General features: G+C 33.8%; 1 protein-coding gene across 1 annotated transcript in view; it reads left to right on the top strand.

Annotated features, from left to right (window-relative positions):
* The first annotated feature begins 4065 nt into the window (after window positions 1–4065).
* Window positions 4066–17918, top strand: part of LOC133173349 (cysteine-rich motor neuron 1 protein-like) — a 216010-nt gene continuing 202157 nt past the window's right edge. Inside the window, exon 1 of the mRNA XM_061308338.1 lies at window positions 4066–4549. Coding sequence (XP_061164322.1) covers window positions 4207–4549 — 343 coding nt within the window. The 5' untranslated portion in view covers window positions 4066–4206. The remainder of the gene's footprint in view (window positions 4550–17918) is intronic.

Raw genomic sequence — 17918 nt, 5'->3', positions numbered from 1 at the left:
AAATCAACATCTAATTATCACACCCAATTAAGGGTCCCTCTAAGGGGTACAGGTAGATTTACCTGTATGAATAAATTACCTGAATTTCAAATGCATATAAACAGAACAATCATTTTTAATTTTTAATTCAATATATCATGTAAAATGTTTTTTTTTTTTTTTATTTTTAATTTAATTTATCTATTTTATTTATTTTTATTATTATTATTATTTTATTATTATTTTTTTTTTTTTTGCTGTTAAATAATTTCTATTTCTATCTAAGGGTATACAGTTAAGGTATTTCAACCCTCATAATTTATGGGTTTTAAAGTAGAAAAACTGCACTATTTTTTTTTAATTTTCACTGAATATAGTTTAAATTAATCGATAACCGCAAAAGATATATAAATTGCCATATTTTTTTTCTAAGACATACAGTACTTGACATAAAAAACAAAAGTGTATGTTCAGCATAAAAAAATTGTACATTTTTAGTAAACATAATAAAAAAAATATATTAAAACTAGTTCAACTGAATAATTCGGATGCTGAAAGTTCCAAAATAATTGTCACTTTCCAAATATGTTCCGATGCTAGGTCCAAAATAACTGTTACTTTTAAAAATATGTTTGAACTGTGAATATCAAGGAACCATTTTACATTTAGAAATACAATAAATAAAATGTCTGAATGAAAATACATGAGAAAGATTTCTTGCCCTAAGCAACATTTTTAAAGAGTGAATTGTTGATTAAATAAAGAAAGTATTCATTTTTAAAATTATTTTTCTAATTTTTTTTCTTACGCCAATTGAAAAGCATTCTTCCAAAAGATGCATTTCTATTGGGTAAAAATTAAGAATAATTAATTGATAACAGTTTTGGCAAAAACATATGACACCACAGGAAATTGGAAATACCAGGCTGCTCCCCCCCCCCCCCCCAAAACACACACACACACACACACACACACTTTTTTCTTGTGGTCATTAAGTCAAGGAGATAAGGTAATGTATTAAAAAAAAGTAACAACAATAGGATTTAACAGTTTGAAAAAAAAATATTATTAAAGGTACAATATTAAAGGTGCAATAATACAAAGCAATGTATAAAATATGTTTTAATAATATTTTGAAATTTTTCGTTTAAATTTATTTATCAGATCTTGGGGCTTTTTATGTATTTTTTAATGAAAAAAATGAAATTTCATATCCTTATTTATCAAATACTGGTTATCCAGGTAAACACAGGTAAATCTACCAGTACCCCTTAGAGGGCCCCTTAATTGAGTGTGATAACAGGTCTGGACGATTTCTAAATATGGAAGTCAAGAACGATAACTGAAAGTTGCTATAAATATACATCATATACACGTAAATAGTTTTCTGCCCAATCAGACAATAGCATTTTTACACATCCCAAAACATAGTTCATAGGAACAAAAAGAGAACACGTGCTTTTGTTTTTGTCCTCAAAAAGATTTTTTTGATAAAAAATCTTTAGAAGTAAGATGAAAAGTTTGGAAGAATAAGGTATTCCCCACATATTTACCGTGAACAAATCTGACATTTTCATCTCGGAAAAGAAAAAAAATTAATACATGTAACTATGCGATCGTTTACGGAGGAATAGATCACATCGACAAGCTATTATCAAGTACATTTATAACAATTAGCAGAACATTCTCTTATGTTGGTAAATATAAATTTGCTTAGCCGTCCGATTTTCATCGATAACGCGGAGTTTCCATGTGTACGTATAGATCTACTGCATACAAGTATTCAGTGGCGGGTTCAGGGGGGTTTGGGGGGGGGGTTCGGGAAACCCCCCCCCCCCCCCGCCCGATCAAAACAAAATTTTTACAAGTGTCATTTTAACAATATATTGCATAAATGCGACTCTATCCAACCCATTGTTGTACACAAAGAGGTGAAATATACAGCCACCATGCGAAATCCCTTTCCGCTTGAGCGCACACAGTACACAGGGGTAATCAACAGTACAGAGTTCATGATAGTCCGTGCAGCTAGTGAAGACACAACGTCATACACAACAACCAAAACTGCACTTAGTTATTACGGTTTTGTTTTGGTATTGCTGAAGTAATATTGTTTCGAGAATTTTCTTCTTTCTTCGATAACTGAATGTTACGTTATTGAACTACGTGAATAAACTGTGATTATTATTTAGAAAAAAAAATTAATTAATACATCAGGGACATATATATACTGTCTAGTTGTTTACGTTGTGACCTGTACCAAAAAGCACATTGAAAGTATTCCTTTTGTTGATGGAAGTTACAATGCAATTTTAAAAAGCATTTTTTTAATTACAGTTGAATGATGTTGAATAAAACCCAAATAATGGCTACAACTTTGTATAATGAATTGTGGTAAAACTGATACGTATAAATTAGAGGTCCTGTCAAAAACAAAAATTGGTCACTTTTTTATTGAAGTTTTTCAAGACTTTTTTTTCAAAACAGGTAAGTGGGTAAAAAAAAAAAGATTTAAAGAGTGCATTTATGTTAGAAATCATAATTAAACCCCCCCCCACTATAATGAATAAGCAATAATTCCAACAATTTCCCACAATAATTTATATTCATTCTTCAATATGAAATATCATTATTTGTTTATATACTGCAAATTATATGAACAGTATAGTCAAGTAGTTGAAAAAAGTAATTAGGGTTTCTACACAGAATTCGAATTTTGTAAATGTTGGAAAATTGCACATCATGCAGTTGTATTTTGGTAGATAAAGCGTGTTGGACGTGCATTTTAAAATGAAGAATTGGATATTATATATCAAATGGCGATATTTCTAATTTTATCAGATTTAAATTTAATTTTTTCTTTAGAAAAGTCTCATTTTTCAAGTTAACATGGAAGTTAAAAATATTCCCAAAATTTTATTTTATTTTTATTTTATTTTATTTTATTTTATTTTATTTATTTATTTTTTTTTTGTTCAATTTCTTGAAAATTTGGGTAGGTTGGTCTTGAAAAACAACTAGAAAAAAAAGTGGCCAAAAGTAACTAATTCAATCTAAAATGCTAGAAAATGCATCATTTGGAGCCATATTTAAAGAAAATTTCTCGGGGGAGGCCCCCCGAACCCCCACCTATGGGAGGGGGACACCCCCTTCCATGCCCTCCCCCCTCGGGTCCACCGGCCTCAAACCCCCCCCCCCCACATGGACTTCTGGATCCGCCACTGGTATTCATCGTATAAACTACATGTACTTTTAAAATAACACGGGTTTCATGAGCGCCGAATACCATTTTAAATGCACATAAGGAAAGATGGAAAACATGGAGAAAAAGGAATGTTCATGAATGCTTTTTGTCACCATATCTTACATGTATCTCGCATATCAGAAACTGCATGGACGATTTTGTTATAAATATTCAAGAAATAATGAAGACTGTTATATTCCCATACGAAAACTTTTTCATGTCAGGCTCTAAAAACTGAAAATCTGCCGTATTTATATCAAATTTCTTAACACAAGTTAAATTTTTGGGATTGCTACCTCGTAGTGACAGATATTTAATCCCACTTAGAATTTATATTAAGCTTTGAAGTCGTGTTTGTTCACGGTAGAATTGTCAAATATACTATATTATTCCTATATGTGCATAAAGTTTACAAAAAGTTTGTTCTAAAAAAATCTTTTGAGCAAAAAAACTTTAAAACCACGTGTTTTATTTATTTTCTCATGGGTATGTCTAAATGCCGTTATCTGATTGGTCAGAAGGATTAGCACCTTGTTTATTCTGTGTATTTAAAGTAATTTACGGTTATCGTTCTTGACTTCCATATTTGGAAATCGTCCAGACCTGGATAATTACTTGTTGTTTTTGGCGAGTAGCCGTTCGGGGAACACACCCAAAATTTATGAATGAAAAAGTTTTATGAATGAGTAACTGCGTACTTCGAATCGAATAGGTACTCGATCACTGATTGGTCAGCCAAGTTACCTTGATTTCCACCTGTGGCAGGTTGTCCCGCCTACTGGTGGTGCTTGGACTGTTTTTGGCGGAAGTCAACACAAGCAGACGGTATTGGGTGGAATCGAATTCAGTTTGTAATGTTAAATGACGACAAAATGACCATTTTGCTTCATTACGTGGATAGTATATTTATGGTGTTGTGGGCCGGATAGAGAAAGAAAGAAGAAATATTTCTCTAATCTAAAATTTCTAAATGAAGAGTCGGGATGTGCTCTTCGCCGCTAAGGGGTACTGGTGACTATCGTCTGCTTTGGGATGGAATTGTTAAAAGTGTGTTGGCGCTGTGTCTCATGTGCGTAAGTTATGCAGGCGTCACTGCATTAAAGTGTACCCCATGTAACCCAAGCATGTGTCCCCATCCCCCAAGAGATTGTCCCCGGGGCACGATTCTAGATGTATGCGGGTGTTGTCAAGTGTGTGGCAAAAACGTCAACGAGACATGTGGGGGACCTTTTGAAATTCTAGGCAAGTGTGGGGATGGGCTGGAGTGTGCCCTGACTTCTGAGGTCGGGGGACTGATTACAGGCAGCGAAAAAGGGATCTGTCGAGGTAAGTCCGACAACATTGTGTTTTATACAAATTAATCAGGAAAAGTGTTCTTTGCTGTTGGATCTGTAAAGCTCCTGATAAACTACATGTACATATATTTATAAAAGGTAAACGGCCAAGGTATAGTGTACTCGAAAATAAAAACCCTTCTTTCATTTTCCCCAATCCAGTGGGGGACTTCATTCAATTCAAGTAAATATGGGATACGACATTTTGCTCCAGACTAAAAGATGCAAGAATTGGAATGTTTATGCATTATCTTAAACCTGTCTAATGGTTCGTTGCAGAGACAATGTATGCTATCTATACACATTATTCATAAGTTAAACATGCACACATGCACATGATTACACCAGATCAAAAATCATTACAGGAAGTGGTGTTGTTAATTTTGCATGATGGTATAAAACAAATGCCCCTTAAATTGTGAATTTCAAATTCTTAAAACAATGCATATAAAGTCAAACCTTGTTATCTTGAATTCGATGGGACTGCGAAAAAACTTCGAGATATCTGAGGGTTCGAGATATCGAGGGTAAAATACTTAAGAAATTCGTGTTTAGGATTGACATATACATGTACATGGTGTATGAGATATCGGCATGTTCGAGATACCGAAGTTCAACTGTATTTCTTGATTGACTGTAAACAAACCCTTTTTCTCAGAAATTACATGTAACTATTCTAAACTATTCTCAACTAAATTAACTATTTAATATCTGAAATTATTCATATAAAAACTATTTAAGAGTTTTAAAAAATGAATTTTGACTTAAAGTATGATATGGGAGGAATGAGAATATATATGTATTCTGGTCATTAAGCAAGCATTTTCTTTCAGGAAAATCTTTTGGCAATATAATTCTTAAATTACTTCAGCAATAACATAAACTCTATAAAATATGGCTACTTAATGCATATGTGATAACAGCTTTATTCCAAGTAATCAGAGTTCCATATTAACAGAAGAAAACTCCTCAGATGCCCAGCATCCATGAGAATTTGACAGTTGATTTGAAGAAACAGACACAAACTGCCATGACATGCAGCACAAATTTATACATCTCTTGAAATCTATTGTATTTACATCCCTCAAACTAATGGTGGCCAGGTCATTATTGCTCTAAAACATTAGTCAGAACAAATATTTTAATGCCCCATTTGGCAACTGTTGGTAAAAAAAGAAGCGGGGATGATTGTGTTGTATTCATTGATTACAGTCAAGTCAGGGGCTTATACATGTAGATGTTTATTATGTATCTGAAAAATATTTTAGCATCTTGACAGCTGATTAAGTTACATGTATTTTTAGGCTATTAAAAGGGATCGGTAATGTATTTTGAAAGAGCCTTGTAAATGTATACACTGGTGCAGCTATTAAATTGTTTGCAATTTGGTTTATTCATAGCATAATGGTTTCTTTTTAGCTCACCTGAGCAGAAGGCTCAAGTGAGCTTTTCTGATCAAAATTTGTCCGTCATCCTTGTCGCCGGTGTCATCGGCATCGTTATAAACTTTTCACAATTTCATCTTCTTCTCCAGAACTACTGGGCCAATTTCAATCAAACTTGCCACAAAGTATCCTTGGGTGAAGGGGATTCAAGTTTGTTCGAATGAAGGGCCACGCCCTCTTTCAAAGGGGGATAATAAAGAATTAGTGAAAAATTAATAGCATCTTTTAAAAATCTTCTCAAGAACCACAGGGCCAGGAAAGATGAAACTCATGTGGAAGCATCCTCAGGTAGTGTAGATTCAAGTTTGTTCATGCAAATCATGACCCCCGGGGATAGGGCGGGGCCACAATGGAGGATCAAAGTTTTACATAGAAATATATGGGAAAAAAACCTTTAAAAATCTTCTTCTCAAGAACAGCAAAGCCATGATTAGTCATATTTATATGGAAGCATCCTCGGGTAGTGTAGATTCAAGTTTGTTCAAATGATGACCCCTGGGGGTAGGGCGGGGGTCATCTGCCCCCTGTATTTGTAGAATTATTAAATGTATACATGTATATTGAAGCAAATTTTAAAAAATGCCAATATGGATTAGAGATTTCATTGCTTATTCTGTGTATATGTGTATAGAAGATTATTTTTAAATAAGCAATGAAATCTTTATATCCATATTGGCATTTTTTAAAATTTGCTTCAATATACATGTATACGTTTAATAATTCTACAAATACAGGGGGCAGTGTGACCCCTGAAGAGTATTTTTAATATACAGAATATTTAATTTATCACACTGTATTAATGATTTTATGAGTTTGTACACGCCAGACATAGCTTTTACATATCACATGTTGAATAGTATCATTTAGTAAATTAAAATAAAAAAAAAGAGAATCGTTTGGGGATTGAACCCGTACCTCTCGCTTGCTAAGCGAGCAACGTGCCACTATACCACGGAGACACTTGATTATACAGCAGATTAAATTCAAGCATTAACTCACATATAATGTTTATATTGACATTTGATATTGTCAAAATTTTAATCAATACATGGTGTCTTATTTAGCCTTTACTAAACAGTTCTAATAGATGTAATAAGAATATTATGTCCGCCGACAACCTGTATTATACGTAATAACTCTCCACAAGCCCCAGTGCTAAAAATAGTGCCATGCAACATACATGTAAATAATAATTAAAAAACGGGGTGGGACACTTTGAGAGGGGCGAGAGAGGCCCTAGGGAGTTATGGTATAAAATTTCATTGCAAAAGCTCGAAGGCTTCTTGAGATATTGCTCGGAAACAAAAGTGTTACACACAGACGGAATGTATAAATTTACGACCTTGAACTGTGACCTTTTGACCTCAAAATCAATAGAGGTCTTTCTTAGGCCACAGGGAGTTGTTATGTAAAATTTCATTGCAAAAGCTCAAAGGATTCTCGAGATATCGCGTGGAAACGAAAGTGTTAAAACAGACAGAATTTATGAATTTATGACCTTGACCTTTGGACCTCAAAATCAATAGAGTTCTTTTTTAGGCCTTAGGGAGTTGCTATGCAAAATTTCATTGCGAAAGCTCAAAGGGTTCTCGAGATATTGTGTGGAAACGAAAGCGTTACAGACAGACAGAAATACAGACGGACGGACAAATGGATGGATGGACAGACAGACCCAAATTTTACATAAGAACATAAAGGAAAAATATTTCTTCTCAAGAACAGAAAAGCTATGTTTAGTCATATTGATATGGAAACATCCTCAGGTAGTGTAGATTCAAGTTTGTTCAAATGATCACCCTTAGGATAGGGAGGAGCCATAATGGGAGATCAAATTTTTACAAATGAATATATGGGAAATTTTTTTAAAAATCTTCTCAAGTACAACAAAGCCATTTGTTATATTGACATGGAAGCATCAGGTAGTTTAAAATTCAAGCCCCCCCCCCCCCCCCCCGTAATCTTTTCAATACTGAACTGAATTGTGCTTTTGTCAAGCCATTGTGCTCAGGTGAGCGATGTGGCCCATGGGCCTCTTGTTTCTTTTCCTCTCTCTCTCTCTCTCTCTCTCTTTCTCTTTTTAATACTCATTAACAAGTTCAAGTTTAGGATTCATTCACCTGACAGCCCCCCCCCCCTCAAAAAAAAAGTAAAAAAAAAAAAAAGTAAAGTGGATTCTATGTACCGTAATTTTTGGGGTATATATCAATGGGGTATATAGGTCGAAAGGCTCATTTTCAGCAGTAATTTTAAAAAAATCCTTAGATAGGACGATTCGGAAGGTAGGACGAGGCTTTGTTTATCGATTTTCTAGGGATTCTTACGTAGATACTACGTATCAGAACATGTAAACCTCTTTAACTTAACCCATGATATTAACGTATTGAGAAAATAAACTGGTATTTTAATGAGTACAGCATTTCAATAGTGTTTTATACAAACATAGTTAAAACTTCCTTGAATTGTGATATAACATATTTTCTCCAAATTGCCTGTTCAATGTCGTCGTAGTTTGACTCTGTCGTTAAACACATAAATACGTTAGTATACAACAGCTATGATAAGGGAAAAACCCGAAATCAAACAATAATCATTTCCATTTTAGAACATCGTGGACAAATTCTTTTATTCCGACATTATTTACCGGGGTACAATATTAACTTCGATGACCGCCATTTTTATATTTCTTGTCCGGGGTTTGCTAAAACATGCAAATGACTATTACATGTAAAGTGAGCAATTGAAATTAATCATATTAACATGCTATAATTTTGCTTGAGATGTTGTTGTAAAAAATAAAATTGAGAGTACATTCGCAATTTAACAGTCATCAGGAATTTCACAGTTTTGTTTGTTCAATGATGTATAGCACTAATACCCCTGTAACGGTACGTGGATCTGTTAATCATGCCCCACAGTGTTTAAACCAACACAGGTGCTAACACCTTTGTGTACACAGCATATATCCCTTTATCTGTCAGACAATTAAAATTCTATTAGAAGCCAATCTTTGTATAATTCAGTGTACCCTTTGGGATATAAAACAAAATAGTTATGACTATAGCGGTATATTTGGTAAATAATTTTAGGAATTTACTGGCAACAATTTATTTCGCACATTTTACATTAAAATAATTATCACAAGACAATGAAAAAATATTTATGTATGCCATTTCAATTAATCATTACAAATAAATGGTAAAAAAAAAAAAAGAAAAAAAAAAAGATTACAATTGTGATTGTGAAAACTGTTCCGTATTTTAAACTTTGATACGGTTACGGTTTTAATTTTAGTAAACGATTGCGACTTCCAACTTCACAAGATGGACACAGCATGTTGTAAATATACTTTGAGAAATTATTTAGTAGATGATATAATAAGTTTTTTTGTACATCAACGGATAGAACTTATTTTGTAAGAAATCAATGGAATAAATATTTAATTCTTTATTGTTTATTATTTTTTTTCTCCGTAAAGTAATTTTAAAAAATACAAAAATGGCACAGATTTGCTTTAAAATTGATGTAAATTTTACTGATTTTGGTGCATTTTTCATAAACTCTAGCCTTAGGTAGGTCGATTCATTAAATAGGACGACGCCAGCGGTTCTGAGAAAAAAAGTATCGTCCTATCTTCCAAAAATTACGGTAGATAACAGTTATAAAACCAATGGCATGCAGATTCTACTTTTTTGGCTGATTTCCATAAGTCTTTTGCCTTGTATGCATGTATTTCATCATTCTCTGAAAGGACATCAAATATTGACATACTCTTAGAGGCAGGAGAGTTAAAACAATTTGGAACCCAAGTTTCAGTTACATGATACAATATGGTCATTGGTTTAGTTTCAACTATGGCCAAATTATGGGTGACCAAAGCCTTGTTTTGGTTCTGTGTTTATCTGTGTATATAAAAACAATCTGGACACTTCTTTGTACTCTGTGTGCTCTACGAGTATCTGAAATTGGCTCTGGTGGTTGATGCAGTAATTGCTAAAATTGATCTTTTTTTGGCCTATAAGATTGATTATAATTTTGGGGTTCTCTGGCAATCTAATTAAAATTAGATGTTCCGAATCCGCTACAGCTTCTCAAACATCTAACAACATTCCATTCGGGGTCACGTCAGAGCAACCTTTCGATTACCCAATGAAATTGTCGTCTCCGAAATCTTGGCCTATAGTTCAGATGCGTTTCTTTTTTTACTGCCAAACCTAAACGCCCGAGGGGTTTCATAGTAAAACAAAATATGCATGGTAAAGACCATGCTATATATGAAAGTGATGTGTGGGATATATCTAGACATGTAGTTTGTGCATTTTTATTTGCGTTATTCGGTAAGAATGCCAGATTCGTTCAATTTATACTTTCAATTTATATCAAAATTACTTTAATTCAACGTAAGACAGTCTAACTGAACATCAATAGCTAAGATGTAGCAGTGGAACTAATTTTAGAATCATATACAGGAGCTTGAATCTGATTGGCCAAAATTTTTATGTTTATTCATAGTCGAAAGGTCTCTCTGACGTGACCCCGAATGGGATGTTGTTAGATGTTTGAGAAGCTGTAGCGGATTTGGAACATCTAATTTTAATTAGATTGGTTCTCTGGTTATTGTTACATGTAACTATGTCTGACCACAGCATTAGTGTTAATTTTTGAGCTATGCAGTAATCTCTCAATTGTTCAGGTCATACTCCAAAGTTAAGTGTGAATATGGTTATGCCCTTATTTTTTTTTTTTTTTTTTTACCATGTATTGAATTTCACAGAGAGAATTTATTATTAATGTGTGCCTGATGTAACCCAAGAATCTACAATAACATGGAGTTGTTTAAAACATGAAGTTCACAAAGAATTATTGTTACTATTTAAATTAATTGATGTCAAATCATCTATTGTCTGTGCAAATGAAGTTAAAGGGTTTTTGATTAAATGAAGAATAAGGTATTTTAAATATGGATTAATGTATTGTAATTTTTTTCAAATTTGCTTTTTTTAAGTATCAAAGGTATTGATGAATTGTTAGAAAGTATCATAATCCAATTGCTCGAAGTAGAATTACATTTAAAAGCTGAAGCATTGTTGAGTACATTAAAATCCATTTGAAAGTAGTTTAATCTAGAAAACTTTCAGATTAGCTTAAGAAATGAACAGACAAACAATTTAAGATAAAGAAAAAGAACATCAAATCAAGGTCATTAATGAGATTAATAATCCAGATTAATTTTGATTTTTTTTTTTGCTTTATTTAGAGGATTTGCATGACCAGAATTCAATGTTGCCAGCATTTGTCACAATATGCAAATATCTAAGCCAGGTCATGCCCTATAATAAAATGTCAGCTCTAAAGTATTTGCTAGAATATATATATATATATATATATATATATATATATATATATATATATATATATATATATATATATATATATATATATATATATCATAAGCTCTCTCAGCATACATTATTACCTGTAATGTGGAATTTCATTATCAATATTTTTAAGGGGAAAATGATTACAGGTATAAACTGCAACATTTCAGTTACATGTATTTGCTCTAGTATTTTATTAAAATGAGTAAATGTGTACATGAAAGTTTATATTGTGAAGAAAATTAAATCTTTCTTAATACTATTATACATTTATACTATTATACATTTATTGACTGGGTTCAAGGGCAACATGCATTTTGTCGGACTCAAGAACCAAACAGTTTGGTTTGAGGGGTTGACAAAACACATATTGCCTGAGAAAACAGTCAATAAATGTTTTGTAATGTACCTTTTTAGGTCACCTGAGTCACTCAGGTGACCTATTGCTATCTCTTTTCGTCCGTCGTCGTGCGTCGTCCGTCGGTCGTAAACTTTTGAACATTTTCAGCTTCTTCTCTGGAACCAGCAAACCAATTTCAACCAATTTTGGCATATAGCATCTATGGGTGAAGGGGAACAAAAATTATGAAATTCGTGGCCCCTGCCCCCCTGGGGCCTGAGGGGTGGGGCCAAAACCATCAAAATTAATGCAATCTTTAAAAATCTTCTTCTTTAGTCCTGGACATCAAGCAGTCAAACTGTTGGCATGATTGTAATAAGCATTGAGCCCTCTACCAAAATTGTGAAATTCATGGCCCCAGGATTAAGGGTTCTGGTGCTAGGGCGGGGCTTTATAGATCATATAGTGAAAGTGCATTATTTCTTTGAAAATCTTCTTCTCTACTCCTGGGTATTATTGAAACAAATTGAATACATAGTTATGATAAGCAAGGGTGACTCTACCAAAATTGTGAAATTCATGACCCCAGGGTCAGGGGTTCTGGTGCTAGGGCGGGGCTATATAGATCAGATAGTGAAAGTGCATTATTTCTTTGAAAATCTTCTTCTCTACTCCTGGGTATTATTGAAACAAATTGAATACATAGTTATGATAAGCAAGGAGGACTCTACCAAAATTGTGAAATTCATGACCCCAGGGTCAGGGGTTCTGGTGCTAGGGCGGGGCTATATAGATCATAAAGTGAAAGTGCATTATTTCTTTGAAAATCTTCTTCTCTACTCCTGGGTATTATTGAAACAAATTGAATACATAGTTATGATAAGGAAGAGTGACTACCAAAATTGTGAAATTCATGACCCCAGGGTCAGGGGTTCTGGTGCTAGGGCGGGGCTATATAGATCATATAGTGAAAGTGCATTATTTCTTTGAAAATCTTCTTCTCTACTCCTGGGTATTATTGAAACAAAATGATTACATAGTTATGATAAGCAAGGGTGACTCTACCAAAATTGTGAAATTCATGACCCCAGGGTCAGGGGTTCTGGTGCTAGGGCGGGGCTATATAGATCATAAAGTGAAAGTGCATTATTTCTTTGAAAATCTTCTCTACTCCTGGGTATTATTGAAACAAAATGAATACATAGATATGATAAGCAAGAGTTACTCTACCAAATTTGTGAAATTCATGGCCCCAGGGTCAGGAGTTCTGGTGCTAGGGCGGGGCTATATAGATCAGATAGTGAAAGTGCATTATTTCTTTGAAAATCTTCTTCTCTACTCCTGGGTATTATTGAAACAAATTGAATACATAGTTATGATAAGCAAGAGTGACTCTACCAAAATTGTGAAATTCATGACCCCAGGGTCAGGGGTTCTGGTGCTAGGGCGGGGCTATATAGATCAGATAGTGAAAGTGCATTATTTCTTTGAAAATCTTCTTCTCTACTCCTGGGTATTATTGAAACAAAATGAATACATAGATATGATAAGCAAGAGTTACTCTACCAAATTTGTGAAATTCATGACCCCAGGGTCAGGAGTTCTGGTGCTAGGGCGGGGCTATATTGATCATAAAGTGAAAGTGCATTATTTCTTTGAAAATCTTCTTCTCTACTCCTGGGTATTATTGAAACAAATTGAATACATAGTAATGATAAGCAAGAGTTACTCTACCAAAATTGTGAAATTCATAGCCCCAGGGTCAGGGGTTCTGGTGCTAGGGTGGGGCTATATTGATCATATAGTGAAAGTGAATTATTTCTTTGAAAATCTTCTTCTCTTCTCCTGTGAATTATTTAAACAAATACATGGTTATGATAAGCAAGGATGCCTCTTCCAAAATTGTGAATTTCATGACTCCTGGATCAGAGGTTCTGATGTAAGGGCGGGGCTCTATTTATTATATAGTGAAAATACATTAATGCTTTAAAAATCTTCTCTGCACCTGGGCATATCAGAGGCAAAAAGAGTAAAAGTTTTAATAAGGAAGGGTATTTTTACCAGATTTTTGTACATCAGGACCATTTGGTCAAGTGTTCTGGTCCAGGCCAGGGCTCTATTAATTTGTATTCTACTGAGAGGAGTTATTCCCCTTTGCCATTTACTTGTGATAATAAATCACTGTAAATAATGTACTTAAAAGGTTAATAGAATAAGAGAATTATGCAAGAATTTTTATTGTATTATACAAAAAGTACTTTCATAGTATTAATGATCAGGTAAATTTGTAAGTAATAGATAAATAAAAATGAGACAAAAATAACTTGTCTTATTAAATGTTCATCAAAGACCAAGAGAGGCCAATGTAAGAGATTTCAGTTCATTTTATACTTTATGGATCCTCTAAATTGTTGTATTATACTCAGGTGACTGTTAAGGCCCTTGGGCCTCTTGTGTTTTGTATACATGTATCTTGTGCTGGCTTCCATGATGTAAATTTTCTTTAACCGCACTGCAGTTAATCTTGGTCAAATATGTTATTATCGAACACCAACAAATGCAAATAAGATTTAGCTGATCCTGCCCACAGTGTGACGTAAGTGGTCCAATATCTCATCGACAGGTCCAATATCTCACTCTGTGGTCAAACATAAACTTTTTTTGACCGCTCAGTAAAACATTGGAAATGTTTGACTTATTTAGTATAGATTTACATAGAAACCAATTTTTAAAGGCCGGGGCATAGACACAGATTTGAAGTTAATATTTTCTCAAATTTTCTGTATTATATCTTGACTTGTATGTTGCTATAGAATTTCACATGGAAATATAATAAAAAACTTATTTTATCTGGAAATTATTGAAACTACGAATTTTTGGACGCGTTTGATTGACACATCCATGCACTTTCACAAAGTCAACTTCTGCATCCTTAATACTTAAGAAAAAGAGAAATTTTGTTGTGTGTTAATGAAAAAAATTAATTTAAAAGATAAAATCCAGAAAATTCACAGTTGAAATGTGAGAAAGCAAAACCAACTCACCAGTATTGTCAGTTCATGCTCAGTGATGTGTGCAGAGTTTAACAAATTAAACACACCCGGTGGATTGTAAACTGTTTTGTAAACAGGGCATGAGCTCTGTTATTGTTAATGTTTCTGTTCCACCGGGTTCATTTTTTTTCATGGTAGATAAAGTTTGGGCGCCCTCTTTTTATCATATATGATGTGTGTAAAGTCTGAAGTAAACAGTATTTTAGTGATTTAATAATTATAATATTTTTAAAATATTCAACTATATTTCTAATTGTAATTTGGCGATCTTTCATAACAAATTGCTCAACTAAGAACACATCTCTTCTCCATCTAACTTTCACTGGGCAGCAGGACAAACATCATTTTTAACCTGTACTACATTTAATAACAAGGAAACATACCATATATTTTTATTTGAATGACAAGCGATTGCTAATTTATCATTTTGAAAAGTTTGAAAATCTTGTGACAAAGACTTTTCCGACATAGGTTCTACAAGGTAAAATGTGCGAATTTTATTTAAACCGTACAGGTCACTGGCATTAAATGTCAGTCTGAAATTATGTGGAAGTACTTTCTCAAACGATGAAAATGCACGGGTGAGTGGATATTTATTTGCAATCGGGGTGTTAACTATGGAAAAGATTTTATCATTGCCAAAAATACATACATAACATAAACTTTGATTCGTTGATCGGCCATCATGACTGTGCAACTGCCAATCAAATGACCCGCACATATTAATTACGTGACCATTTTTTGGCAAGTTTGCTCACGGGTGATGAGTAAAAGACCAGATCACCCGTGGGTGTCTGACGATGTAATAGGACTTGATAAGTTCAGAATACAAGATAAGTTATAGATTGATTCAGATGCTTTATCACTGAACATGTGGCTCTTCTTTCTTCAGAATTGAATATATAAGTAAGCACTGATTTAAAAAAATGTGGATCAGTCATACTTTTCAGGTTAGGTTATATTTGTTTATACTTGTGTGTTAGTTGAAATTTGTTTGGCCACATGCAGTCTGCAATTAGTGAACATGTGGCTTATCTAAAGAATAGATTGAACTGGACAACTGCGGTTTAGTTCAAGCAAACCAGGATTCAGCAGAAGCACAGTTTGTCATTACCCCTGATAAGATTGAATTTATGTCAATGTTCAGATGTTTCCTTATTTATTTGTCCAAATGTCATTAGAAATATGTAAGGTTACTTAACTGATATCTGTATTTAGCACCTTAATTGAACATATTTTCTAACTTTGTGACAGAAAGCTAATCCAAGGACAAATATTTGAATTACATAACACATGAAGACATGGGGGCCTAATCAAACTAAGGTCTGCAATATAATTAAACAATTCTAATATATGCAATATAAAAATAGAGGTACTGTGAGCACTGAGCTCACTAAATGATACCCCCCGCCTCCCATATGATTATAATGGCAAAGTCCATGTTTTGCCCTGGGGGACCCAAAATAAGTGTCAGATCAAAAAGTAAAATAGGAGGTGCACAATGGCACTATGTAACAAAGATTCTGTGAAAGTCTCATTAAATTTCATTCAGTGGTATAAGAGGAGTTGCGGATAAGAGATAGGTACCCCAAAGTGTAACAGACGGACAGATGGACGTACAGACAGACGGACGGACGGACACCCAGATCACTATATACCCTCCCACTTTTCAAGCGGGGGGTATAATTATAAATACTAGTGTGTATTTTACATAGAACTACAACATGACCACAGCATATTGTTCACAAGCTAGCCACTTTAACAAATCGGAATTTCTGTCACCCACATTAATGATGAAATATTTAAAAAATTTTATTGAATTATAAGTTGCCAAGAATTTTAATTCTGGCTTTCATGTAAAAATTATTCAGAAAACTGACAAACTATGTTATTAGCTCACCTGAGCCAAAGGCTCAAAGTGAGCTTTTCTGATCAAAATTTGTCTGTTGTCGGTGTCAGCAGTGTTGTTGTAAACTTTTCACATTTTCATCTTCTTCTCCAGAGCCACTTGGCCAATTTCACCCAAACTTGGAGTATCCTTAGGTAAAGGGTATTCAAGTTCATTCAAATGAAGGGCCACACTCTCTTCCAAGGGGAGATAATTAAGAAATAGGGTGGGGTAATTTAAAAATCTTCTTCTCAAGAACCACTGGGCCAGAAAAGATGAAACTTATGTGAAAGCTTTCTGGGGTAGTGTAGATTTAAGGTTATTCAAATCATGACCCCCTGGAGTAGGATGGGGCCACTATGGGCCATCAAAGTTTTACATAGGAATACATAGAAAAAATCTTAAAAATTCTTCTTCCCAAGAACAGCAAAGCCATGATTTGTCATATTGATATGGAATCATCCTCAGGTAGTGTAGATTAAAGTGTGTCCAAATCATAACCCCCAGGGGTAGGGTGGGACCAATATGGATGATCAAAGTTTTACAGAGGAATAAAAAGGGAAATCTTTAAAATTCTTCTTTTCAAGAATAACAAAGTCATGATTAGTCATATTTATATGGAAGCCTCCTCAAGTAGTGTAGATTCAGGTTTGTTCAAATCAAGACACCTAGGGGTAGGATGGGGCAACAATTGAACAAATATGCTGTTAAAGAACAGAAGGACCATAGTTACTCAGGTGAGTGTTGTGGCCCATGGGCATCTTGTATATTTACTGTATTAAAAGAAATTTGAATTTGGGTACATGCCAAGAAAAGGTACGCATTCTAGTTTTTAAGCAAACTCAATAAAAGCGGAATTAGCATTAATCTGTGATTTTTCCCTAGGAAGACGTGCGAGGCAGTGAATGTCAGCAGTTTTGAGGGAAGGATCTCAAGTTTTACTGGTTTTAAATTAAAGCTAGAATACTTATTATTTAAAAGCCTTTGCACCTTTTTCCGTTCCTTTTTTTTTGGGGGGGGGGGGGTCCATGCAAATCATATCCAGTTAAAAAAGTAAAATAAAAGAAAAAGAAAGTTAAATGAATTATAGTAAACTAATTGTTCAGTAAAGTTGCTTTTCAATTTTTTTAGTGTTTCCATATCAAAATATTTTTTTCCTAGTATAAATAAACATTGGGCACAATGAACTTGGTTGTTGTGGAAGTACTGCGCTATATTAAGGTATCATACTGGTAATTGACCAATGAAAATGAACTTAGT

Source organism: Saccostrea echinata, unplaced genomic scaffold (assembly GCF_033153115.1).
Source record: "Saccostrea echinata isolate AGI-Se365-2 ecotype Australia unplaced genomic scaffold, CSIRO_AGI_Sech_v1 ptg000002l, whole genome shotgun sequence".
NCBI lineage: Eukaryota > Metazoa > Mollusca > Bivalvia > Ostreida > Ostreidae > Saccostrea > Saccostrea echinata.
This window is presented reverse-complemented; position numbering and strand designations above follow the sequence as displayed.